At 39.2% G+C, this 27,553-nt stretch overlaps 2 protein-coding genes across 11 annotated transcripts in view; one reads left to right on the forward strand and one right to left on the reverse strand.

Moving 5' to 3' along the window:
• LOC146394363 (uncharacterized) overlaps positions 1–9,064 on the reverse strand; it is a 28,064-nt gene extending 19,000 nt beyond the window's left edge. Inside the window, exons 1-2 of the mRNA XM_085009131.1 lie at positions 8,933–9,064; positions 7,820–8,900 (exon numbers count right to left, since the gene is read on the reverse strand). Of these exons, the coding sequence (XP_084865257.1) occupies positions 8,067–8,900; positions 8,933–9,064 (966 nt within the window). The 3' untranslated portion in view covers positions 7,820–8,066. The remainder of the gene's footprint in view (positions 1–7,819; positions 8,901–8,932) is intronic.
• Positions 8,135–27,553, forward strand: part of LOC100624329 (zinc finger X-chromosomal protein) — a 60,911-nt gene continuing 41,492 nt past the window's right edge. For 2 of the 10 annotated variants that reach the window (XM_021080934.2, XM_085009008.1), the window contains exons 1-2: positions 8,595–8,652; positions 11,478–11,613. The gene's annotated coding sequence lies outside the window, so the exon portion shown is untranslated. Of the gene's footprint in view, positions 8,253–8,594; positions 8,747–11,477; positions 11,614–27,553 lie in introns of those variants that run through there. The other 8 variants (XM_021080935.2, XM_085009009.1, XM_021080936.2 and 5 more) reach the window with 4 other exon arrangements.

The following is a 27,553-nucleotide window of genomic DNA, read 5'->3' on the forward strand; positions in this document are numbered from 1 at the left end:
TGAAAAGTTTCAGAAATTGCCCTCAGAAAAAGAAAAATAGGATTGGAAATTTAACATTTGTTGATTTGATTTAAAAAAATAGAAGGCTCTATAGAATTATAGAGACATCTGTAAAATTCTCACTCCTTACCACTGTACATGCATTAAACCAGTGGTCTACTAATAAAAATGATAACATTCACAAACAAATGTTTGTGGAGAAACATTAACAAGTTCACAAAGAGTCTAGCTTACTTGTCTAATTTGTCTGAAATACAACCAAGGAGAGGAGCCTGATTATAATGCTCACAGATATTTTAACTTCCTTATTGACCACTCAAGATCTGGTAAATGGATTTTATATAACTTCCTCTATCTTGTGGAAATAAATATATTTCAGTAATGGTCTATATTTTTTTAAAATAGTGTGAAGTTTCCCCTGTAGATAGACTCCTGCCTCTTCTGTGGGAAAGATCATCTTTCCCTGGGAAACTCCTCTTGAACTTCATAGAACCAAGAAACTCATTTTACTCATTGGGTGCTGGTACAAGTCTGTGCTACTTGGCTGGCTTTGCAATAGGTATGTAGTGCCTACAACCACAACTACAATCCTTCCTTCTAGTTGAGCATACTAATGAGATTATTAAGACTCAATTGGCAAAATTTGGAGAGTCTTCTCAAATACTTTAGCCAAAAACATTGCTACAGGTCCCTTTAAAGCTCATATCAGTACCCTTGTTAGTACTCATAAACTCTAACCTTTTAAGGTAGTCACAGAGTGCATAATTCTCTTGACTTCTGCTTCTTTTGATCTACAACCAGCAAAAGCAGAAATGCTACAACACTGTGAAGGTCTAGTTGTTTCTATTTTAAAAAGCTGTGCGTTTTTCTGTCTTTCTTTCTTTTCTTTTTTTTTTTTTTTTTTTTTGTCTTTTTGCCATTTCTTGGGCTGCTCCTGCGGCATATGGAGGTTCCCTGGCTAGGGGTCTAATCGGAGCTGTAGCCGCCAGCCTACACCAGGCCACAGCAACACCTGATCCGAGCAACGCCGGATCGTTAACCCACTGAGCAAGGGCAGGGACCGAACCTGCAACTTCATGGTTCCTAGTCGGATTAGTTAACCACTGCGCCACGACGGGAACTCCCAAAAAGCTGTGTTTTTTTAGAGAAATCTTTTCACAGTGTACTCAAGGAAGGTACACACCACATCTTGCAACTTGGAGATTTTTTCCATTGGAAAAGACACCTTCAGAAAGACTCTCTTCAACTAAATGGTAAGGCCTCTATCAGGTACGTGTAAGCCATCATGTGACATCAATCTCCAGGGAATAGACCCTTGGATTCATGAGCACAAAAAAAAAAAAAGCACGATTTAAAAAAAAGAACCAAACCCTGCATACCAAATGGTGACCTGAAAGTGAGGATTTCCCAGACTCGAAGGGGATGATATCTGATGAGACAGCTTTCTGAAGACATCCAGATCAGACCTAAAGTAATTTTGCCACTAAGCCTCTGATGGTGACAGAATACTTCAGATGGTCTACAGTGTCTATGAGCTAGGTTAACGTATAAGCTTTGAATAAAAACTGGCTGAGAGTTCTTCTTCCTACCCCTCCTTGTTGCTGGAATATGACCTCAATGTTTTCCAACTGGTACCCCCTCTCTGATATTAAAAAAACAAAACAAACAAACAAACAAACAAAAACAAAAAACACCCAGAAAAGAAGTTTCCTAATGCAGAGGGTCAAAAACCACAGTAACTAGGAAAGCTGCCTCTTGATCTTCAATGTTTGGGTGAAAAATGTTGATCAAAAGAGGGAAATGTGGGAGTTCCCGTCATGGCGCAGTGGTTAACGAATCCGACTAGGAACCATGAGGTTGCGGGTTCGGTCCCTGCCCTTGCTCAGTGGGTTAAGGATCCGGCGTTGCCGTGAGCTGTGGTGTAGGTTGCAGACGCGGCTCGGATCCCGCGTTGCTGTGGCTCTGGCGTGGGCCAGTGGCTACAGCTCCGATTCAGCCCCTGGCCTGGGAACCTCCATATGCCGCGGGAGCAGCCCAAGAAATAGCAACAACAACAACAACAACAACAACAAAAGACAAAAGACAAAAAGACCAAAAAAAAAAAAAAAAAAAAAAAAGGGAAATGTGAGGAGTTCCCCTTCTGGCTCATCAGGTTAAGAACTTCATGTGGTTTCTGTGAGGATGCAGGTTTAAGGATCTGGCATTACTCCAAGCTGTGGCATAGGCTGCAGATGTGGGTTGGATCTGGTGTTGCCGTGGCTGTGGTGTAGGCTGGCATGTGTAGGTCTGATTCCACCCCTAGCCCAGGAACTCCCATATGCTGCAGGTGTGAACTTAAAAACTAAAAAAAAAAAAACGTTGGGGGGAGATGTGAAATTTTAGTAAATAGAAACTGAATAAAATGAAATTGGGAGACCAAAATGAGGAGCTCTCACATTCTGCCCAGATAGTAGTCCCAAACAGGAAGAGGAAAGAGTCCTCTTCTGTCCTGGTAAGAACTCAGCTGATGTAAAGTCACAGATTCTTTGTTTACTCTCTCTCTCTTTTTTATTCCCCTCTCTATAAAATCAATCTCCTTTTCTTGTACTGGGATTGTGTATGGCCCACTATGACTGCAGACTGTGAATAGCAGTTCTCTGCTGATCTGCAGAAAATCCCCCTATTTTCATCCCCCACCTCTGTTACATGCATAACGTCCTAGGCCAGGGGTCAAATCTGTGCCACAACTGTAACCAGAACCACAGCAGTGACAATGCCACACTAAGTCATGAGGGAATTCCTCCTCTTTTATTTTCTGTAGGAATAACTGGTAGTCTATTTGTTGTAGGTCCAAACGGGGGAACATGGGAGAGTTCCTGCTGTGGCTCGACAGGTTAAGAATCCAATGAATATCTATGAGGATGTGCATTTGATCCTTGGCCACACTCAGTGGGTTAAGGATCTGGCATTGCAGCAAGCTGCAACTCTGATTCAACACTTAGTCTGGAAACTTCCATATGCTACAGGTGCAGTCATTAAAACAAAACACTGGAGAACACTGACTAATAAAGATTTTGGGTATTGAGAAGTGGGGTGCTGCTGTAACAAATACTTAAAAATGTGAAAGTGTCTTTTGAACTGGATACTGAGTAGAAGCTAAAAAAATCTTCAAGACTAAGATAAGATTCCTATATTTTAAATCATGTGTACTTCTGGTACAATGATTTGTCATATACTGGTATTTCCTTACTGCTATCCATAAATCTATTTGAAATACAAGTGAATTCAATTTTTAAAAAGCTGCTGTAATATAGTTCACTTCATCTGTATAGTCATCTATAGAATAATCTTTCTTGAATTCTAATAAAAGTTTATCTAACAAATTAGGCCATCCTTTACTTGAATCCTATCAAAAGTTAAGTCTCTTTAAAAAAATTTTTATTGGAGTATAGTTGACTTAAAATGTATTAGTTTTAGATGTTCAGAAAAGTGAATCAGTTATGCATATATGTATGCCCATTCTTTTTTCCTGTATAGATTATTACAAACTATTGAGTAGATTTCCCTGTGCTATACAGGAGATTATCTTTATTTAATACATGTTATTATTAAATGTAATATGTTATCGTATATGTTATTCCTATCCTCCCAATTCTTCCTTTCCCCTATAATTTCCCCCCCGGTAATCCTAAGATTGGTTTTGAAAACTGTGCATTTGTTTTTATTTATATTTATAAATAGTTCTTTTGTATCATTTTTTACTAGATACTATGCATAAGTGAAGTCATATGATATTTGTCTCTTTCCAACTCTCTTTACTTAGTATGATAATTTGTAGGTCCACCCATGCTGTGCAAATGACATTATTTCATTCTTTTTTTACTGCTGAGTAGTAGTCCATTGTATATATGTACCACAACTTCTTTATAAATCCCTCTGTTGATGGTCATTTAGGTTGCTTCCATGTCTTGGCTATTGTAAATAGTGCTGCAGTGAACATTGGGTTATAAGTATGTTTTCAAATTATGGTTTTCTTTGGGTAGAGGCCCAGGAGTAGTATCTCTGTATCATATGCTAGCTCTATATTCAGTTTTTTTAAGGAAACTCCATACTATTCTCCGTAGTGTTTATAACAACCTACATTCCAACCAACAGTGTAGGAAGGTTCCCTCTTCTCCACACCCTCTCCAGGGTTTATTTTTTGTAGATTTTTTGATATGGCCTTTCTTACTTGTGTAAAGGGATACCTTATTGTACTTTTGATGTGTACTTCTCTAATAATGAGTGATGCTGGGAATTTTTTCAAATGCTTTTGGCTATCCATCTTCTTTGGGGAAATGGCTATTTAAATCTTCTGACCATTTTTTATTGAGCCGTTTGTTTTTTTGGTATGAAACTGTACATGCAATGTTTGTGTATTTTGGCGATGAATCCTTTGTTGATTTATTCCATTTCCAAAGATTTTCTCTCATTCTGTAGGGTGTCTTCTTCTTTTTTTAATTGTTTCCTCAGAAGTTCCCATCCGGGCATAGCTGAAATGAATCCGACTAGGAACCACGAGGTTGCAGGTTTGATCTGTGGCCTCTTTCAGGGGGTTAAGGATCCACTCCAATTGGACCCCTAGTCTGGGAACCTCCATATGCCACAGGTACGACACTAAAAGGACAAGACAAAAAAAAAAAATTGTTTCCTTTGCTGTGCAAAAGCATTTAAGTTTAATTAGGTCCCATTAGTTTGATTTTTATTTTTATCTCTCTAGGAGGTAGATCCAAAAAGATATTGTTGCAATTTATGCCAAAGAGATTTTTTTTTTTTTTTTTTAATTTTTAGGGCTGCATCAGGGCATACGGAGATTTCCAGGCTAGGGGTCCATTTGGAGCCACAGCTGCTGGCCTACACCACAACCACAGCTATGCAGAATTTGAGCTGCCTCTGTGACCTACACCACAGCTCATGGCAACGCTGGATCCTTAATCCACTGTGTGAGGCCAGGGATCGGACCTGAAACCTCATCGTTCCTAGCTGGATTTGTTTCCGCTGCACCCACGGCATGAACTCCTAGAGGGTGTTCTAATTTCATTCTTTTACCTTGTAGCTGTCCAGTTTCCCCAGCACTATTTTATTGAAGGGGCTGTCTTTTCTCCATTGTATATCCTTGCCTCCTTTGTTGTAGATTAATCAACCACAGGTGTTGGGTTTATTTCTGGGCTTTCTATTCTGTTCCATTGATCTTTATTTCTGTTTTTGTGCCAGTACCATACTGTTTTGATAATTGTAGCTTTGTAGTATAGTCTGAAGTCAGTGAGCCTGATTCCTCCAGTTCCATTTTTTTCTTTTTCAAGGTTGCCTTGGCTATTTGGGATCTTTTGTGTTTCCCTACAAATTTTAAAATATTTTGTTCTAGTTCTGTGAAGAATATCATTTGTAATTTGATAGGGATTGCATTGAATCTAAGCATTGCCTTGGGTGGTATAGTCATTTTGACTATATGTATTCTTCTAATCCAAGAGCATGGTATATCTTTCCTTGTATTTGTGGCATCACTGATTTCTCTTATCAGTGTCTTATAGTTTTCAGAGGATTGCTCTTTTGTCTTTTAGGTCAGTTTATTCCTAGGCATTTTATTTTCTTTCATGGCATGGTAAATGGGACTATTTCCCTAATTTCTCTTTCTGATCTTTCCTTGTGAGACTACAGAAACACAAGAGATTAAATTAAATGTATTCATTTAATTTATTTAAAAAAATTTGTTTTTTTGTCTTTTTTAGAGCTGCATCTGCGGTATATGGAGGTTCCCAGGCTAGGGGTCCAATTGGAACTGTAGCTATTGGCTTACACTAGAGTCACAGCAAAGCCAGATCTGAGCTGTGTCTGCGACCTACACCAAAGCTCATGGCAATGCTGGATCCCTAACCCACTAGGCGAGGCCAGGTGTCAGACCCGCAACCTCATGGTTCCTAGGTTGGATTCATTTCCCCTGCGCCTTGACGGGAACTCTGTATGTGTATTAATTTTATATTCTGCAACTTTACCAAACTCATTGATGAGCTCTGACAGTTTTCTGGTAATGTCATTATTAGGGTCATCTGCAAACTGATAGTTTACTTCATCTTTTCCATTTTGGGTTTCTTTCTTTTTCTTCTCTGATTGCTGCGGCTAGGATTTACAAAACTATGATGAATAATAGTGGTGAGAGTGTACATCCTTTTCTTGTTCCTTTAGCATAAATTCTTTCAGCTTTTTACAACTGAGAACGATGTTAGCTGTGGGCTTGTCATATGTGGCTTTTATACTAATGTAGGTTCTCTCTCTATGCTCACTTTCTGAAGAGTTTTTATCAAAAGTGGGTGTTGAATTTTGTCATAAGTTTTTCTGTGTCTACTGTATATTATGTATTGTCAATTTCCAGAGGCTCTTCTTAAAACATCACTATCTAAACTACTTCTCATCTTTGCAATGAGGAAATATCTTTTTATTATGTGGCCACTCTTTCCTAGTGCCTTATACGATGGTCTTACTAGCATATTTTGTAATCATGGGAGATCTAACAATAATACTGACATGGTGCTAGAGTTGTAAGGGTGATGTCAGGCCCATTCAATGTAGAGCACAATATAAAACAAGGCCTTAGAAAATATTTAAACATTTATTTTGAAATTACATTAATTATATTTGAGCTTAAGCTAGTTCTTTTTTACTTGAAAAGTATTTGTTTTATTCACCTCGTGAAATATATTCCAGCACAGACTTTTGTAATTTTCTATAAAGACATGTTGTCTTTTGTGATTTCTGAAAAAAAAAATCTAGTTACCTAGGAAAAAAAAAGCTGAAAATTGAGAGGAAGTTCTCATCAAGAGACTTCTCAGAGGTTATTTTTACTATACATTTATCTTTCCTTTTTAAAATAAAATCTCATTATATTTGATTATTTTATTTTTTGGCTTTTTAGGGCTGCACTCCCAGCATATGGAGGTTCCCAGGCTAGGGGTCTAATTGTAGCTACAGCGCTGGCCTATGCCACAGCAATACCACATCTGAGCTGAGTCTTCTAACCACGCCTCAGCTCACTGCAATGCCATATCCCCAACCCCCTGAGCAAGGCCAGGGATCAAACCTACAACCTCAGAGTTCCTAGTCAGATTGTTCCACTGTGCCACGATAGGAACTCCTATCTTTCCTTTTCTAAAGCATTTCATGATTTTAAGGTGTATGAAGGAAGAACACACATTCTGGGAGTTCTGATAGTGTGTATGATAGGAAACTAAAATATATTTGTCCTCTACATAAAAAGAGATTTGTATACCAGTATTGTATTGGTTCTCTTGCTCCCTTGCTCTCTTCTTTATATTTTGCCTAGGTCCACAGCTTGTGGAAATTTTAGTAGGAATGATGGAACCTGAACCACAGCAGTGAAAATCATGGGATCCTTAACTTGTCAAGCCACTAGTGAATTCCTTAGGTCTACAATTTTTGTATTCTTTGTAATTTAAACTGTCGTTTACTACTTAGTCATACTGAGAAAGTATAGCATGTCAGTTTCCAGATTAATGTAGATTTAAAGCCACTTTTTGCCTTTTAACTAGTATCTTTCAAAGGAAGTTTGGATCCCAAGTTCAGAATGGAGCATAGCATAGAAATTTAAAATAATGAAAGCACAAAATAATGTATTTTTGGAACTTATGTTAACTGTTTAATCAAATATATTTTCCTTTTTGTCTCTTAGACCTTTTTAACTTTTAAAGAACGGTTTATGCAGTTGCTAAAAAATAAAAAAAAATTCCCAATTCTATCTGTATATGCAGAAAAATCATTATTTATGAAATAAGTACACAAGACTTACCTTTCAGCGGGCTCCCAAATCCTCAAACACAAGCTACCTCTAATAGTCATTGTCCACCACTTTAATGTATTGCACCATTACGTTCAAAACAATTAAGGATTCCATTATTTAAAAAAAAATTAAAGTTCGTTGTAAAATAACTCTTCTTTTCCTCTCGCCCACAGCATCCTAGTGCAAGGTTATTTTCACTTTGTTTCAGATTTTTTTTTCTTTCTTCTTTAAATGAAGGCAGGTACGGAGGGGGTTACTAAAATTTCTTCTGCAGCTGCAGGGATGCAGAACACACATATACTGTAAGCAGAATTCTGACGGCTTGCAAATAACTCGAATAGGCACCTTGGTCAGGACCCGGCGCGGAGACCCACCAGGTGCAAACCGCCTCCCTCTCTGCGGGATCGACAGAACGCGGCCCCGCGCGGACTTTACGACCGAGGTAGCGGCAGTGGCGCGTGAGCGGCGGCAGCGGGCGGGAGCGGGGAGGAGGGGAAAAGAACGTTGTAACTCGGGCCGCCGGAGACCCCACCGCAGCGAGGCCAGTGGGCTTCTGGGTGGCGGGCCCTGCGCGCTTTCGGCACGAGGCGCCTCGGGATCCACGGGGCAGAGGAGGGGACCTATCTACCCTTCCGGATTTTCCTGGGTCTCTCTCCCGGGTGGTGACGTGACGTGCTGACGGCAGGCCCGTGCCGGGGAGCTGGGCCGTTTTTGTTAGCTCCGAGCTCGGCCCCTCCTCCCTCCCTCCGCCCGCCCCACCAGCCGGAGCCCGGCCCAACGCTCCAGAGAAAGGCCGGCTTGCAGCACCCGTCACCGTCGCTGACCGCCCGCACCCGGGTCTGGTGAGTCTGGGGTGCGGCCGCGGCCGTGAGGCCTGGTGCGAGCAGGGTGGCCTGATCTCGGCCTGGTGGGCGGCCTGCGTGGAGCCTTTCCGCGGTAGGCCGGGCGGTGTGGCGCGAGGCGCTGAGCAGGCCCCAAGGAGGCCGCAGTTAGGCCTGGGGAGGAGCCCGGGTGCCCCGAGCGGCGGCTGAGACAAGCTCAACAAACGGGCGGGGGTTGGGGGAGGGTCGCCCGGTGGCCTGAAAGGCGGCTAAGGGGTCTCGGGTTGGCGTAGCTGCCGGCCTGGGGCACCGAGCGGGGGTGAGGCCTGGCACATAGGCGAAGGCTGCAGGCGTAAGGTGAAGGCCGTAGGCCTGCCGGGCCGTTTTGCGCTATGTAAATATGAGCGAGCGGGGGAGGGACGGGGGACGACATGGCGGCGGACTTACGCCCGCTGCAGGGTACCATTGGGAGGGGTTGCCGGGAGGGGGAGCCGCCATCTTGAAGGCGGTGTCTGAAGAAAAAATTCCGCTACAACCCGTGAGGGGGTGTCGGAGAGGGGAAGGCGGCACCACTGGCGGATCTGGTGTGGGGCTCGTAGGCCGGGCGCGACATCCTGTGCGCGCGGAGGGGGGGGGGTGTTTCCTCCCCACAGTGGCCGTTACCCTCGCCGCCATCATGGGCGCTTGGGCTCATGGCGCTCGTAGGCAGCGCCACCTGCCTGCCTGCTGCAGCCCGGTAACTGGCTGCTGCTGCTGCTGCGTTTTTGAGCTGTCGCACTGGGTCGATCAGTGTCTTATTCCTCCGAGTTTATAATCTCCCGACATTCTTGGGGCCACTAGAGTTCCAGGCACGTGGCCTCACTATGCAAGTAGAGCCATCAGAAATATTATATTTTTACTTACGTTAAGTCATAAGGTACCTTCCATGCCTTTGTTTTCCAGGAATTTCCTCCCTATCTCAATAGGAAATATTTGGTGGGAAACAAATTCCTACAACCCGTTTGTTTTACAAGCTAAAAACTGCTCAAAAGCGGAGATAAAAACTTTAAGTCTTTTTTCCTTATGTGGAGAAACTTTTAAACCTACGTTTAAGTAATTTAGTGATCATTTTATACCGTATATTGAAAGATGGAAGTGTGGTTTCGTATCGAAGTACAGTAAAATGGGATACATTATTGATTAATTTTTGTACCTTAGTGCTGGTTAGATTTTGTCTTACTTGTAACGTGTTAAAGTACAGCCTTATTCCTTAGAGGGCTTGAGGTTATATATTATTCCGCTTTGCTGAACTCGGAAGCCTGTGTGAGATTTTGTTCCTAAAATCAGGTTAAGCCTTTCCTAAGTTCAGTTCTAGGGTTTGACAGGCATGAGAGGTTTCCATCTGGAGCTTTAGGAAAGAGTCAGGAGTAGGTAGCATTTGAAGAAGGTCCTTATTGAAAATATGTGGGATTTCATTGAATAGAAAGAGGTGGACAAAGGTTATATTGTAAGGGTGAAGTTGCTTCAGAATACAGCAGATGTTTACAGTTTCATTAAAGTGGATGGTATACGTACAGGAGTAGTGGGAAAAGACAGATTCTGAAAGTAAGTGAAGGAAGAGAGCTGTGCTTCGTATTTTTTGGAGTTCTGGGTCCAGGAAAAGTTTAACGTTGAGAAGCAATTAAAACAAGTAGTAAATTCAGCAGTATTTCATTACTATTAGAAATCGTATCAGGAGTTATTGGTGCTTTTTATTTTTATTTTTTTGGTCTGTTTAGGGCGAAACATGTGGCATATGAAATTCCCAGGCTAAGGGTAGAATCGGAGTTGAAGCTGCTGGCCTAAGCCACAGCAATGCCTGATCCAAGCCGAATCTGCAACTTATACTGCAGCTCACTGCAACCCTAGATCCTTAACCCACTGAGCGAGGCCAGGGATCAAACCTGCATTCTCATGGATACTAGTCAGATTAGTTTCTGCTGCACCACCGCATGAACTCTGTTTGCTGCTTTTTTGAATGACTCATATTTCCTTGACAGCTGCTTTTTTTTTTTTTTTTGTATCTGAAGTTCTCACGCCAAATAATTTGCTTAGAAGTTTTAAGCTTCTAACACTGAATGAAATTTTTGCTTAACCATAGTTGGAAGTAATCTAAAGGTTTGAAAAAATAGCTTTGAAGAATAATTCCTGGGAGTTCCCGTCGTGGCTTAGTGGTTAAGGAATCCAACTAGGAACCATGAGGTTGAGGGTTCCATCCTTGGCTTGCTCAGTGGGTTAAGGATCCGGCGTTGCTGTGAGCTGTGGTGTAGGCTGCAGATGCTGCTCTGATTTGACCCCTAGCCTGGGAACCTCCATGTGCCGCAGGAGCGGCCCAAGAAATGGCAAAAAGACAAAGAAAAAAAAAAAAAAAGAGTAAGTCCTGAAAAGTATGAATGGCTTTCAGGGTCTTTTCACCCTGGTGAAAGTAACCCCCTCATGAGAATAATCTAAATACTCTTCTCTAAGCCAAACTTTAAAACTTTTTTTGATGGTGGGGGCCCTGTGTAAAATCCCATGCTGGGGATCAAACCTTTGCCATAGCAGTGACCTGAGCTGCTGCAGTGACAACTTGGGATCCTTAACCTACTTCTCTACAAGGGAGCCCCTTAGCTTATATTTTGAAAATATGTGAATGTCCAACATGCACATTTCAGAAAACATGTTTCAACAGTGATGTTCCATGAGTAAGAGTCTCATGAGGGTTGTGTTTAGAAAACTTTTAGAAACTGGATTGAAGGAGACAGATGAAAAGCAAATTGCTAATTCAACTTAGTTTGAAATGTTAAGGGTAAACAAAATGTAGAAGAAGTTGCTTTATATTTTGACAGCTGGGAAAGACAAAGAGTACTAAGAAGATAGAATTGTGTGCTGCTCAGTAAAGCAGCAGCGTATGTTCCAGTACAGCAACAATGGATGTTCAAGATTAAGATTATGTTAGACTCAGGTGTGTAATTAAGAAGACAGGTAAGTGTATAATGTTAAAGCATCTCCATTAGAAACAGCGAAGCATAAAATGTTTTTTGTGAACGGATAGATCTTAACTATAGGTATAATACTTTATTAGCCTGTTAGTTTTTATTTTGTGTATTTTTTAAGTAGATGCAGTTTTTCTATTCCGAAAACCATACAGTGCTTTTTGTAAATGCTTTCTGTGACCCTTTTTATGTTTGTATTTTCACTAATTAAGCCTTTTTGTGTTATTTGTGTTTGCAAGTACAATTACAAACCTTTTTACATTTTTCAATTTTAATTTTTATTCTTTGTCTTTTTAGGGCCACAGCCATGGCATATGGACGTTCCCAGGCTAGAGGTTGAATTGGAGCTGCAGCTGCTGGCCCACACCACAGTCATAGCAACCTGAGATACGAGCCTTGTCTGTAACCCATAGGTAATGGCAGTGCTGTGATCCTCAATACACTCAGCAGGGCCAGTGATCACATCTGCATCTTCATGGACAGTAATCAGGCCCATCAACTGATGAAGCACAACCAGATCTCCACAAATCCTTTTTTTAAAAAATTCTCTTCTCAACCCCAGTCTTTGAAGTCTTTTATTCTTTTACTAAGAAAGGTAGATGATAATCTGATGTAAATGTTTGTTTTCTTCATTTTCATGCTTTCCCTCTTCCTAGCTAGGCTTTCCTCCATTTTCTTTTGCTGCAGTGTTCTAAGCCCTAAGTTCTGCATAAGCACTTCCCTGACAGTCTGCTGGCTTATCTCTCTCTCATTATAATTAACTTAGATTCTCTAATCTTATAGAAATCACCACTGTTTTTGTTTTTATTTCACTTATTTCTATTTACTATGTCCCAAATCATGAAACTGTTCCACAGCATGTTACGTGATGTGTCACGTAAAAAGTAAGTGTTTCTGAAACCCTGCCTTCTCTGTTTTCTGTGATTCTATTCATAAACTAAATGTAGACTTTTTCTTGAGGTCAGTGCTTTATCCTTTTATCTCCATTCTTATCCCTGGCTTCGCTGTCCCAAGTTATGCCCACCTTCTTGTCTAAATTTCTCATCTAGCATTTCTAGTTGCCTACTGAACAAGTTAGCTGCCTTCTTGATACTCCATTCTCAGTATGGCTGAAATAAAACGTGTCTGATACATTTAGATGCCCAGTAATTTGAACTGGTAATTTGTTTATCTCTCTAGAGTCCTTAAAACCCCTTTTGCTTCCTTCTTGATTTCTTTCTGTTTATAACTTATTTTCCTAGGCCAGTTTTTTTTTTTTTTTTTTTAATAAGGCAACTTATTTTATCAGAAAGTGTTTATGAAAAGGCAGGTTTTTTTGTTTTTGTTTTTTTTGGCCTTTTCTAGGGCTGCATCCATAGCATATGGAGGTTTCCAGGCTAGGGGTCTAATCAGAGCTGAAGCCCCTGGCCTATGCCAGACCACAGCAACGTGTGGTATCTGAGCCGAGTCTTCGACGTACACCACAGTTCACAGCAACTGGGGAACCTTAACCCACCGAGCAAGGCCAGGGATCGAACCCGAAACTTCCTGGTTCCTCGTCGGATTTTTTAACTACTGTGCCACGGTGGGAACTCCAGGTCATTCTTTCTTTGTCACATAGAATAATATAGAGATCTTTAATTTAGTGTTGAATCTATTCTGTTCTAACTCTAATTTATATTTTGTCTTCTTTGAAGTCCTATTAAGGGGAGTCAGTTTCTCATCCTGCTTTGTCAGCCGAACAAATTATCTGCCACATGGGACATTGTTTCTTAAAAAATATTATTTAAAGATTGAATGCAGAGATTTATATGGAGTTGAATACCTTTTCAGTTGAAATTAAGTAACTGAATTCATCTGGCAGGGATGTGGACAGCCCATATTCTTACCACATTTTTCAGAGCAATGTTTTACAAAATGTAGGTCTTTTATTTCTATATATCATAAAATAAAGAAGAGTTGCTGGGTTAGAACCTGGCTAATTGAAATAGGAATTTTAATCAGGGAGACCTACCAAAGAATCTGCAGTCTTGAAGACTTAAAAAATGTAGTAGCAAAGTTAATGTAGTAAACATTTAAGTTATAAAATGTGTCATGATTACTGGAAAATGAGTACCACCTAGATACAAGAAATTAAATTGTAATGTTTTACTTTATATTTGCTTCCTATTTTACTTAAATGAAATCCTTTTAAAGGATACATGTTTCCCTCACTCAGTCTCAGTTTTTCCCCAGAAGTAACAGTGTACTCAGCTGTCTGTACTAAAAATAATCTGATTTACCAAGATACATTGCCTTAAATGTATCATTTAATATTTTTTTCACTCAGCTGACAGTTTTCACTCAACTGAGTGTTGGTTTTTGAAAACAAATCACCTTACGCAGAGATGTAGATTAGTGTTTTCTAAAAATGTGGCTCAGGAATCCCTGGGGACCTTTTCAGGATGTCTTGAGGGGAAAACTATGCATTTTCAAAAATAATAGTAAAAATACTTCTCTTTTTTCTTACATTCTTCCATAAATAGCGTGTAGTATAATGTGGTGTGTAATATTTCCAAAAAAAAAAAAAAAAAAAAAGCAGCTTCAGATAGGGGAATAAAGCAGAAAAGCTTTTCAGCAACACATTCGATTTGCAAAAAATTAAAAAAAAATTTTTTTGGCTACACATATGACCTGCAAAAGCTCCCAGGCCAGGAATCAAACCCAAGCTATAGCAGTGACCCAAGCTGTAACAGTGCCAGTGCTGGATCTTAACCCACTATGCCACAGGAGAATTCCCCCCAAAATGCAATTTTTAGTTTGGAAAATACTTTATGCAAATATTATGTTAGTGTCAATGAGTTACAGACTAGTTTTAAATGGAAGTATTAAGTGTTCTTAAAATTGTGCAGCTTTAATTTTTCCTTGTTTTTAATTATATACACCCATATGCACAAATGCATATATGTATGTATATATGTGTGTGTGTGTGTGTGTGTGTGTGTGTGTGTGTGTGTGTGTGTGTGTTAACTGTTAGCAGTGGTTTATAGTTAGATATTTACAGGGCCACAATCTAAAATGTGTTTCTTTTGGAGTTTCCATTGTAGCTCAATGGTTGGTGAGCCTGACTAGTAGCCCTGAGGATGTGTGTTTGATCCCTGGCCTCACTCACTGGCCTTGCTCAGTGGGTTGAGGACCTGGTGTTGCTGTGAGCTGTGGTGTAGGTTGCAGATGCGGCTGGGATCCAGCATTGCTGTAGCTGTGGCAAAGGCTGGCAGTTTCAGCACTGATTCCATCCTTGGCCTGGGAACCTCCATATGCTCTGGGCGTGACCCTAAAAAGACCAAAACAACAACAAACAAACAAAAAAAGTGTTTCTTTTTAATAGCTTAGATTCAGAAAAAGCTCGACTCTTTGCACTACAGCATGCTTATTGTCTCTATATAATTTTGTGAATGGTAATTATCATGGTGTAATTTTATATACAAAAACTCTGAGGTCCTCAAATTTTAAAAATCATACAGGAATCCTGAGGTAAATGAGAAGTTACTAATCTAATTCACTCATTATTTAACTTGTATTTTAGTAGTTAAATAAATAGGCTGTGGCTTATTTATTCATTAATAGCTGTAGTTAGATTTCAAGTTGTTTGAAGACAGTGCTACCCTGAAAATCTTTGCACATGATTCTTCTTTGGATTTATGATATGAAAGAATTGGTACATGAAGTATATGTGCATTGTAAGTGTTACTGGGAATTGAGGAATTCTTTCCACAGTGGTTGTATTTATTTGATACTAAGTTGACTGTGGGCTTCTGGTCCTTCATATTGTTACCAAAGATTTAAGAATTTAATTTCTTTGAGTCTTAAGGGATTAAATATTTTCTGATTGTAGCTTTAACTTTGCATTGATCAGAATATGTGAGATGAAGCCTTTTTTTAATTAACCATATATTTATTGGCTCTCCTGTGAATTGCTTATTCTTACTCTTTTTTTTTTCCTTTTTGGGGCGGCACATGGAGATTCCCAGGCTAGGGGTCCAATCCGAGCTACAGCTTTTAGCCTACAGCACAGCCACAGCAATGCCAGATATGAGCCCCCTCTGTGACCTACTCCACAGGTCACGGCAACACCAGATCCTTAACTCACTGAGCAAGGCCAGGGATCGAACCCACAACCTCATGGTTCCTAGTTGGATTTGTTTCTGCTGCGCCACTATAGGAACTCTGCTTATTCTTATTCTTGATGCATTTTTCTTTTTTCCCTCTCCAGTTTTATTGAGATATGATTGATATACAACATTGTAACAGTTTAAGGTATACTGTACAATGATTTGACTTATAAACCTCATGAAACTTATCACAGTAAGTTTAGTGTACATCAGTCACCTCATAGATATAAAATTATGCAAGCGGAAAAAAAGTATTTTTCCTTGTGATGAGAACTTTGAGGATCTAGTCTCTTAACAGACTTTGATGTGTAACATATAGCAGTGCTAATTATATTTATCATATTATACATTGCTTCCTTGATACTTATTTATCTTGTAACCTGAAGTTTGTACTTTTTGACTGCCCTCATCCAATTATCCCTCCCTATACCTCACCACTGGTAAACACAAGTTTTATCTCTTTTTCTGTTTCTTTGTAATTGATGTACCGCACTGTTACTCCCCTCGGCAGACTCCCCTCAGCGATTCAGTATATCTATACATTTCAGTGTGATCACCACAGGGTCTGGTTATAATATGCCACTATACAAAAATATTGCTTAGTTATCGACTGTATTCCTCACACTGTATATTCATACCCATGACTTAACTTACTTTGCAGCTGAAAGTTTGTACTTCTAATCTCCCTCACCTTTTTCTTTCCCCTTCCTCCTACCCTCTGACAACTACCTCTTTGTTCTTTGTATCTTTTACTCTGTTTCTGTTTTATGTCTGCTAACTTTTTTTTTTTAGATTCCACATGTAAGTGATAGCATAGAAGTAATTGTCTTTATCTGACTTATTTCACTAAGCATAATACTCACTAGGTCCATCCATGTTGCTGCAAATGTCATTATTTCATTCTTTTTATGGCTGAGTAATATTCCATTGTATATATACATATATGTAAATACATTGTATATATACTTTATCCATTCATCTGAATGGTGCACTTAGATTGCTTTCATATATTGGCTATTGTAAACAATGCTGCAATGAACACAGAAACACATCTATCTTCTTTAATTAGTGTCTGTGTTTTATTTGGATAAATACCTAGGAATGTAGCCTATGTTCTTTTTTTTTTGTCCTTTTAGGGCTGTACCCACAGCATATGGAGGTTCACAGGGTAGGGGTTGAATTGAATTGGAGCTGTGGCTGGCTGTGCCACAGTCTCGTTTCCCACCTACACAACAGCTCACAGCTACACTGGATCCTTAATCCACCAAGCAAGGCTGGGGACCTCACCTGCATCGTCATGGATGCTAGTCAGATTTGTTTCTGCTGAGCCGTGATGGGAGCTACTATTTCTAATTTTTTTGAGGAATCTTTTTTTTTTTTTTTTTTTCCTGTAGTGGCCTACCAATTTACATTCCCACAACAGTGTTCAAGAAATCCTTTTTTCTTCACATCCTTGGCAACACTTGTAATTTGTTGTGTTTTGGATAATAGCCCTTCTGACAGATGTGATGTGATAATTCATCATGACTTTGATTTGTGTTTTCCTAATAACTAGCAATGTTGAATATCTCTCCATGTGTCTTTTGGCTATCTGTATATGTTCTTGGGAAAATGCCTATTCAGATTTTCTGCCTTTTTGTTCTTTGGGTAAGTTTTTTTTTTAAGTTGAATTTTGTGACTTTTTATGTTTTGGATGTTAACCCTTTATCAGATATATCCTTTGCAAATATCTTCTCCCATGCAGTTGGTGGACTTTTTATTTTGTTGATATTTTCCTTTGCTGTGCAAAAGGTTTTTAGTTAGATGTAGACCCACATTTCTTTTTTGTTTCCTTTTTGAAAAAGAGACATGGGTAAAGAAAATACTTCTAGTATTAATGTCAGAGAGCTTAATGTGTATGTTTTCTTCTAGAATTTTTATGATTTCAGACCTTACATTTATATTTTTGTACATGATATGAGAGTTGTCTGGTTTGATTCTTTTGTATGTACCGGTCCAGTTTTTTTTTTTTTTTTGTCTTTTTGCCTTTTCTAGGACCACTTCCCTTGGCATATGGTGGTTCCCAGGCTAGGGATCCAATCGGAGCTGTAGTCTTCAGCCTACACCAGAGCCACAGCAACATGGCATCCAAGCTGCGTCTGTAACCTACACAGCAGTTCATGGCAATACCGGATACCTAACCCACTGAGCAAGGCCAGGGATCGAACCCGCGACCTCATGGTTCCTAGTTGGATTCGTTAACCACTGAGCCACAACGGGAACTCCGTACCTGTCCAGTTTTTTCAACATCATTTATTAAAGGGGGTTAAGTTCTCATCTGGCTCGTCAGGTTAAGGATCTGGCATTGTCACTAGTGGTCTGATCACAGCTGTGGTGTTGGTTCCATCCTTGGCCCAGGAACTTTTGCATGCTGCTAGTGCAGCCAAAATAAATAAATAAATAAATAAGAGTCTCTCTTTCTCCTGTTGTATTATTCTTGCCTCCTTTATTATTGATTAATTATTCATATAAGCATAAGCATTTCCTTTCTAAGTAACTTGTTACTTCTAATATTGTTTTTGATTTTAAGTTTTACAATTTAAATTACAGTGTGTCTTTAATTACAGTGTTCCTCTTTGGGTTTATTAGGTATGGGACTGTCTGTGCTTCCTGGACTTATACCGTGTCTGTTTATTTCCCTATTGGTAAAAGTTTTTAGCTTTTAGGTCTTCAGATATTTTTTCAGCCATTTTCTTTATCTCTTCTCCTTCAGGAACCTCTAATGTAAATATTAATGTATTTGAAGTTGTTCCTTAGGTCTTTTAAATTGTCCTTATTTATTTTGATTTCTTTTTTTCTGTTCGACATCAGTAATTTCCACTCCTATTTTCCAGCTCACTGATCTGTTCCTTTGTATGATTTAGTCTACTCTTGATTCCCTTTTGTGTACTTTTTCCCCCCCGCAATTATTGTATTCTCCACCTCTGTTTGGTTGTTCTGTTTTCTAACTCTTTGTTAAAAGGTTGTAATTCTTACTGTGTTCATCCAGTATTCTCCAAGGTTGTTACTATTATTTTTTGGCTGTGTCCATGGCATGTGGAAGTTCCTAGGCCAGAGACTGAACTTAAGCTACTGCAGTGACCTAAGCCACAGCAGTTAAAACACCCAGCCTTAATCCTCTGTGCCACCAGGGGACTCCTCCCAAGTTCTTTGATTATCTCTGTGATCATTGCCTTGAACTCTTTATTGAGTAGATTTCCTCTCTCCACTTTATTTCCTCTGGGGCTTTATCTTCTTCCTTCATTTGGAGTATTTTCCTCTGTTGCCTTATTTTGCCTAATTTGCTGTTTTTATTTCTATGTATATGGTAGTTTGGTTTATGTTTCTTGACCTTGGAGGATCTTGGCCTCTGTGGGAGATAGCCTGTGGGTTGCAGCAGCACACTTCCCTCTGTTTACCAGAGCTGTATGGTCTGAGCATGCCCTTTGGATTGCCTAGGTCCTTTTCTTGTGACTACTGTGAGTGGTCTCATAGGCATGGCTGACTTCATGTCCAGTTGGTTGCCAGGCCCTGCCTTGCATAGAGGTTACTGGCTTCTGGTGGAAGGGTCTGGTTTACAGGGCAGCTGACTGTGAAGCATCAGTGGGTCTTGGGACTGGTGTTGGCCCAGTGGTGGTCATAGTAGAGTCCTATGGTTTCTGGCTGCAGGGCCCTGAGTGTCTTGAAGTTGGGATGGCCAGCTGGTGGGTGAGACCTGGTTCCAGTGGCCAGGATCCCTGGGGTTCCCTGATTAGGTAGTCCTGTAACTAGTTCATTTTTATGTGAGGTCAGGTAACAGGGCATCTGTGGGCTCAGGCTCAGAGACTTTAAAGCAGCAGGCCTCTTTGGTGGGTGGGGTGTGTCCTGTCCTGGCTAGTTGCTTGGGAGTTTGATCAGTGGTGCTGACAGGCCACTGTGAGCAAGGTAGGTCCCAGTGCTAATAAACTTGAAGGAGGATTCCAAGTGATCCTTGTCATAGCAACATCTGTATGACAGAGTAAGAGCCCCAAAATGTCTGCCTCAACCAGAGACTATATCCCCAGGTTGAGTTCCAGTTGCCTCCTTTCTCTCTAGGAGGGGCTCTTCAGTATCAGTATGTGGGTCTGATCCAGATGCCTTTCAGATTGCTGCTTCTGCCTGTGTCGTTTAATATTGGAGTTTATTTCCCAGAGCCCTCTGGGTCTCCTGTAAGAAAGCCCTACTGGCCTTTGAATTCACACATATGGGGTACTGCCAATGCAAGAGCCTCCGGTTGTGGAGCCTGTTGTGGTGCCTGAATTCTTTGCTCTCAGGGAGAACCTTTGCAATTGTGATTATGTACCCATGTGTGAGTCACCCAGCCAATGGTATTTGTAGGTCTTAACTGCATTGCATCTCTCCCCCTCCTTCCTGTCTCATTGTGGTTCCTTTTTTATATCTCTAGTTGTGGAAGATTCTTTCTGCTAGTCTCCTGGTTTTTCACATCAATGCTTGCACTGTAGATAGTTGTAGTTTTGGTGTACCTGTGAGAGGAGGTGAGGTCAGGATTTCTTACACCTCCATCTTGGCCACTTTCCACTGACCCTTTTTTTCTGTTGCTGTTGCTTTTCTTATTTATTTGTAGGTATTATTTTTACATTTTGTATAAAAGTGGTTTGCTGATTATTTATGTACTCCAAATACCCTCTCAGTCTCTCACAGACAAATCACAGACTGAGATACTTTACCTTCGTTTCTGTCATATTTTGATCAGTGGAACTAATGTGACTTTTTTTTTTAGTCTTCACAAATAGCTTTTTTGTTTTTTTTTTCCTCTTTTCTTTGTTCAGAGCCTGAAACATATTCAAGTTCCTGCGGTAGGGGTGGAATCAGAGCACAGCTGTAGGTTTACACCATAGCCACAGCAGCGAAAGATCCAAGCCACATCTGTGACCTGTGCTGCAGCTTTTGGCAGCGCCAGATCCTTAACTCACTGAGTGAGACCAGGGATCAGCTCTGCATCCTCATGGATATATTCATATTTTTAACTCGCTGAGCCATAATGGGAACTCCGAGAATTTCTTGAAGACACAAAAAACAAACCAGACGTTCTATTGTGGCTCAATGGGTTAAGAATTCAGCCAGTATTCATAAGGATGTAGGTTCTATCCCTGGCCTTGTTCATTGGTTTTGGATCCAGTGTTGCTGTAGCTGACAGCTGCAGCTCAGTTCAGCCCCTAGCCTGGGAACTTCCACATGCCTAAAGAAAGAAAAAAAAAGAAAACAGAAATTCTCTCCCTACCACCTGTATAGTCTGAATTAAAAAAAAAAAATACAGATTTTAAATTTGCTCTTTTATATGTTAGTTATTAGTCCCTCTGGATTTTTTCTGTATTTTTGTTGTAGAATTGTACTTTTCTCTTTTTACAGGTAAGTTTATTGACAGACGTAGCCTTTCTCCCCCTGCTTCATGTTTAATTCATGATGTATTTTGAATTCTTTTATGTACCAGTGTATTTTCTCTGTTTTAAAACCTTAATGTATATTCTCTGCTTTAGACTTTTCTCTTTTAGCTTATTTTATTTACTTATTTTATCATTATTGTTTACTTATGTATTTTTTGGCCACACCTGCAGCATATGGAAGTTCCCAGGCTAGGTGTCAAGTCGGAGTTAGAGCTGTGCCTATGCCACACCCATGGCAGTATAGATGCTTAACCTACTGAGTGAGGCTAGGGATTGAACTCACGTCTTCATAGATACTCTGTCATTTCTTAAGCCCCTGGGCCACAGTGGGAACTCCCTTCTTTAGCTTGTTTTAGATTTTATCTAAAAAAATTATAGGAAAAATACTAGATTTTTGAGTTTGCATTGAGTTCATAAAATGTATGGACCTATAGATTATGCTTTTTTATTTTTATTTTTTTACTTTTTGTCTGCACACACCTTTGGAATTTGGAAGTTCCTGGGCTAGGGATCACACCCCTACCATAACAGTGACAATATTGAATTCTTAACCCTAGGCCACCAGGGAACTCCTATATATCTGCTTTTAATGAATGTTGTGTGTTTGTTAACTTTTGTGGGCTTTTTTATGTCTTTTCTCCATTATCTTCTAATTTTCTAACATCTAATTTTCTCCATTATTGTCTTTGCCCTTGTTGTCAAACACTTACTTTGTGCTAGCACTGTAATTCAGACATTACTGTTATAATAACCTTTATATATATTAACTTCCTGTGAAATACATATTATTTTATGTTCTAATTTTGATATGAAACTTTCAAATCCAGAGGATTGAAATCCTTAATCTTCTGGGTTTCAAACTTACTGATAGAATTTTAATTTTACCACCTGGCTCCAGAATTTTAATTTTACTGTATAACATAGGTATATGGTATACCTATGCCATACTCTGTGTTGCTTTTCATAGAAATCTTGCAGAATTTGTTAATTGTGTTGTATTATATTGTGTCATTTTTGTGGAGATAGTGAATAGCAATGTTTTAAAAGTTAGTAATTTCCAGTTATAGTAGACTCTGTTGACTTGCAAAAATTTATTATGCACCCTTGCATTATTAAATGCATGACATATATTAATGGATTCTGAGGTGTACTTCCCCCTTTTGTATATTAACAAGTCTGAAATTGAAATGTATTTTACGTTAGCAGGGTCCTGTAATCAACGCTATTCAGACAGTAGACACGGTCTATTTATCACAAACTGTAATATTCACTAACTGTTCACTATTCCTTCAAATGAATTACAGTCATTATTGAATGGTACATATGTTGCTAATGCTTTTCAGATAGTACCACTAAAAGAATAAATTGCCATTGGAAGAAGGGAAAGAAGTTGAAAAGCAATCAAATCCTGATTTGATGGATTCATAATCCAGTGATAGCAAATGTTGTATATTTTGTCTTTTTATTGCAGAATTTCCAACTTTGAACAAAAGGTGCTTAACTTATTTGAGCAAAAATGAAATAGTAACTTTAGGGAGTTCCTGTCGTGGCTCAGTGGTTAACAAATCCGACTAGGAACCATGAGGTTGAGGGTTCCATCTCTGGCCTTATTCGGTGGGTTAAGGATCTGGTGTTGCCATGAGCTGTGGTGTAGGTTGCAGATGTGGCTTGTATCTGGCATTGCTGTGGCTCTGGTGTAGGCTGGTGACTACAGCTCCAACTCGACCCCTAGCCTGGGAACCTCCATATTCCATGGGAGCTGCTTAAGAAATGGCAAAAATAAAACAAAACAAAAAAGAAATAGTAACTTTAATCAAAATATAAAGTTCTAGTGTCACAGTTTGTGAAGAAGGTGTCAGTGACTTGAAAGAAGATTCCGCTAATTAAGGGATGATTCATCAACAGTCTTATTGTTGGGCAGACACTATTGTTAGACATGGATATTGAATATCTTTGAGCAGAAAATAGAACCAGAATGGTTGAATGTAATCTGAAGAAAATTTAATACAATAAGCCAGTTTATTGCAGTTATTTATCTTTTTTCTTTTTCTTTTGGCCGCACCTGTGACATACAGAAGTCCCTCGGCCGGGGATTGAATCCAAGCCACATCTGTGACCTGCACACAGCTGCTGCAATGCTGGATCCTTAATCTCTATGCCAGGCTGGGGATCAAACCCAGCCATCCACAGACACAATGTTGGCTGGATCCTTAACCTACTATACTGTAGCAGGAACTCCAGATTTTTTTTATTCATATATATATGTTATATGTACTTATACATATGTACGCACATATGCATATATATTTGAAATCCAGTATGTAATTTAAAATTCTAAATGATAATTATTTTATTTAGCAGTAGCTTTTCTTAGTGGTATATGAAGTAATGGTTTAACTAATAATTGGGAGCATCTCTTCTGTGAAATCCAGTAGTAGTATTGGTTAATGATCCTTTTGTATTTTCTCTGTGAGTGATAATACTAGATTTATTTTATAATGATCTAGATACTTTAAAGAAGTGCTTCCAGTTTTTTATCTTTAAATATTGATACTGTAGTGTTCTCTTAGGAGATATTTTTCAAGTTCTCTTCTTTTACAGTTTAAAAGTTTTTTTTTTTTTTCACAAGGAGGTGTTGAATTTGAGGCATTCCTCAAATTTTATTGATGGATTTCCTAATTTTATTTATTTATTTATTTATTTATATGTCTTTTTAGGGCCATACCCCTGGCAGACGGACATTCCCAGGCTAGGGGTGGTACCTCTGGACTGCACCATAGCTATAGCAACATCAGATCTGAGCCACGTCTGTGACCTATGCCATGGCCCACGGCAACGCCGTAATCTTAACCCACTGAGCAAAGCCAGGGGTTGAACCTGTGTCCTTACAGATGCTAGTCAGATTTGTTTCTGCTGAGCCATGATGGGAACTCCAGATTTTCTAAAGGTAAATTCTCCTTGAATCTTCTGGATATTTATTGTGTATATCTCCTTGTGCTATAATGTGTCATTTATTTTTCTCAAGGTCTTTTTAAACATTAGCTTATGTAGTACTTATTTGGGCTTTAACGGTAAACATTTTTAACTTGATTTCAGGCAATAAAGGTTTTTAAAAAATTTTTCTATTCAAGTTTAGTCGATTTACAGTGCTCTATCATTTTTTGCTATACCACAAAGTGATCCAATTATACATATGTGTGTGTATATATATAAATTTACACACATTCTTTTTTTTCATGTTATCTTCCATCATACTCTATCACAAGTGATTGGATGTAGTTCCCTTTACTATACAGCAAGACCCATTGCTGGTCCATTCTACGTGTAATAGTTTGCATCTACTAACCCTAAACTCCCAGTCCATCCCACTACTCCCCCCTTGGCAACCGCAAATATGTTCTCTGTGTCTGTGAATCTATTTCTCTTCTGTAGATAGGTTCATCTGTGCCATGTTTTAACTTTGTAAGTTAAATCTTATGATAATTGTCTTCTCTTTCTGACTTCATTTAGTATGATAATCTCTATTAACATCAGTGTTGCTGCAAGTGGCATTATTTTGTTTTTTTTATTTTTATTTTTTAAAGATTTTTCGTTTTTTCCATTGTAATTGATTAATGTTCTGTCAATTTCTGCTGTATTGCAAAGTGACCCAGTCGTATGTATATATATACGTCATTTTTCTCATATTGTCCATCATGTTCTATCACGAGTGACTAGGTATAGTTCTTTGTGCTATACAGCAGGATCCCACCACCTATCTACTGCAAATGCAACAGTCTGCATCCAGCAAACCCCAAACTCCAAGTCCGTGCCACTGCCTTCTCCTCCCCCTCCCCCATTGGCAGCTTCAAGTCTGTTCTCCAATTCCATGAGTTTGTTTCTTTTCTGTAGATAGGTTCATTTGAGCCGTATATTAGATTCCAGATATAAGTGATATCATATGGTATTTGTCTTTCTCTTTCTTACTTACTTCACTCAGTATGAGAGTCTCTAGTTCCCTCCGTTTTGCTACAAATGGAGTCATAGTAATTTTGACTTGCATTTCTCTAATAATGATTTTGAGCATGTTTTCTTGTGCATCTTGGCCATCTTCATAACTTATTTGGAGAATGTCTATTCACGTCTTTAGCAGCTGGGGTTTTTTACTGTTGCATGAGTTATTTGTATACTTTGAAGATTAAACCCTTGTTGGTTGCATCATTTGTAACTATTTTCTTCCATTCTATAGGTTGTCTTTTCATTTTTTTAAAATGATTTCCTTTGCTATGCAAAAGCTTGTCAGTTTGATTAGATCCCATTTCTTTATTTTTGTTTTTATTTCTGTTACCTGTGGTGACTTTTCTAAAAAAACATTTGTATGGTTGATGTCCCAGAATGTTTTCCTTAAGCTCTCTTTTAGGAGTTTGATGGTGTCTTATGTTTAAATCTTTAAGCCATTTTGATTTTATTTTTATGCATGTTGTGAGGGTGTGTTTTAGTTTCACTGGTTTATATGCAGCTGTCCAGTTTTCCTAGTACCACTTGCTGAAGAGGCTATCTTTTCCCCATTTTATATTGTTGCTTCCTTTGTCAAAGATTAATTGACTGTAGGTGTCTGGGTTTATTTTTGGGCTCTCTGTTCTGTTCTATTGGTCTGTCTGTTTTTGTACCAGTACTACACTGTCTTTATTATTTTAGCTTTGTAATATTGTCTGAAGTCTGGGAGAGTTAATGCTGCCTGCTTGATTTTTCTCCTCATTAATGCTTTGGCGATTCTGGGTCTTTTATGGTTCCATATACATTTTCAGATTATTTTTTCTAGTTCTGTGAAAAATGTCATAGGTAATTTGATAGGGATTGCAGTAAATCTGCAGATTGCTTTGGGTAGTTTGGCCATTTAACCATATTAATTCTTTCAGCCCAGGAGCATGGGATATTTTTCCATTTCTTTGAATGTTCTTTAATTCCCTGTATTTTTTTCAGTTCTCAGCATATAAGTCTTTCACCTCCTTAGTTAGGGTTATTCCTAGATATGTAATTTTTGGGGGTGCGATTTTGTTTTTTCTTTTTCTTTTTAGAACTGCACATGAGGCATATGGAAGTTTCCAGACTAGGGGTAGAATCAGAGTTGGAGCTGCAGGCCTGTGCTACAACCACAGCAACTCCAGATCCAAGCTGCATCTGCAGTCTATACCTAAGCTTCAGCTTGCAGCCATGCTGGATCCTTAACCGACTGAGTGAGGCCTGGGATTGAACTTGTAGCCTGATAGGTACTAGTCGGATTCTTAACCCACTGAGCCCCAGTTGGAACTTCTGGTGTGCAGTTTTAAAAAGTTCTTTAAAAAAAAATTCCTTTTCTAATTGTTCATTGTAAACATACAGAAATGCAACTGATTTCTGAATATTAATCTTGTATGCTGCTACTTTTTTGAATTCTTTGATCAGTTTGAATAGTTTTTTTGTGTGGAGTTCTTATAGTTTTCTATACAAAGTATCATATCATCTGCATATTGTGACAACTTGACTTCTTTTCCACTTTGGATACCTTTTATTTCTTTTGTTTGTCTGAATGTTGTGGCTAGGACGTCCAATACTATGTTGAGTAAACATGGTGAGAGTGGGCGTCTTTGTCTTATTCCAGATTTTAGTGGGAAGGCTTTCAGCTTTTCTTCATTGAATATCATGTTGGTTATGGGTTTGTTTAAATGGCTTTATTATCTTAGGGATATGTTCCTTCTATACCCACCTTGGTAAGAGTTTTTATTGTGAATGGATGTTGGATTTTCTTAAATGCTTTTTCTGCATCCATTGAGATGATCATGTGGTTTTTGACTTTTCTTTTGTTTATGTGCTGTATGACATTAATTGATTTGTGTATGTTGAACCATCCTTCTGAACCTGTGATGAATTTGATCTTTTTTATGTGATGTTATATTTGGTTGGCTAAAATTTCGTTGAGAATTTTTACTTCTATATTCATCAAAAGAATATTGCGCTGTAATTTTCTTTTTTGGTAGTATCTTTATCTGGTTTTGGTATAAGGGTGATGGTGGCCTCATAGAAAGTCTTTGGGAATGTTCCTTCTTCTTCCATCTTTTAGAAACGTTTAAGAAGGGTGGGTATAAGTTCTTTTTTTTTTTTTTTGTCTTTTTGCCATTTCTTGGGCTGCTCCTGCGGCATATGGAGATTCCCAGGCTAGGGGTCCAATTGGAGCTGTGGCCGACATCCTGTACCAGAGCCACAGCAACACGGGATCCAAGCTGCGTCTGTAACCTACACAATATCTCACAGCAATGCTGGAACCCTAACCCACTGAGCAAGGCCAGGGATCAAACCTGCAACCTCATGGCTCCTAGTCGGATTCGTTAACCACTGAGTC

The sequence above is a fragment of the Sus scrofa genome, chromosome Y, assembly GCF_054392235.1.
Source record: "Sus scrofa isolate SSC_HxYL_T2T_F1_AM1 chromosome Y, Sscrofa_HxYL_maternal_Yorkshire_Landrace_v2.0, whole genome shotgun sequence".
NCBI classification, from domain to species: Eukaryota; Metazoa; Chordata; class Mammalia; order Artiodactyla; family Suidae; genus Sus; species Sus scrofa.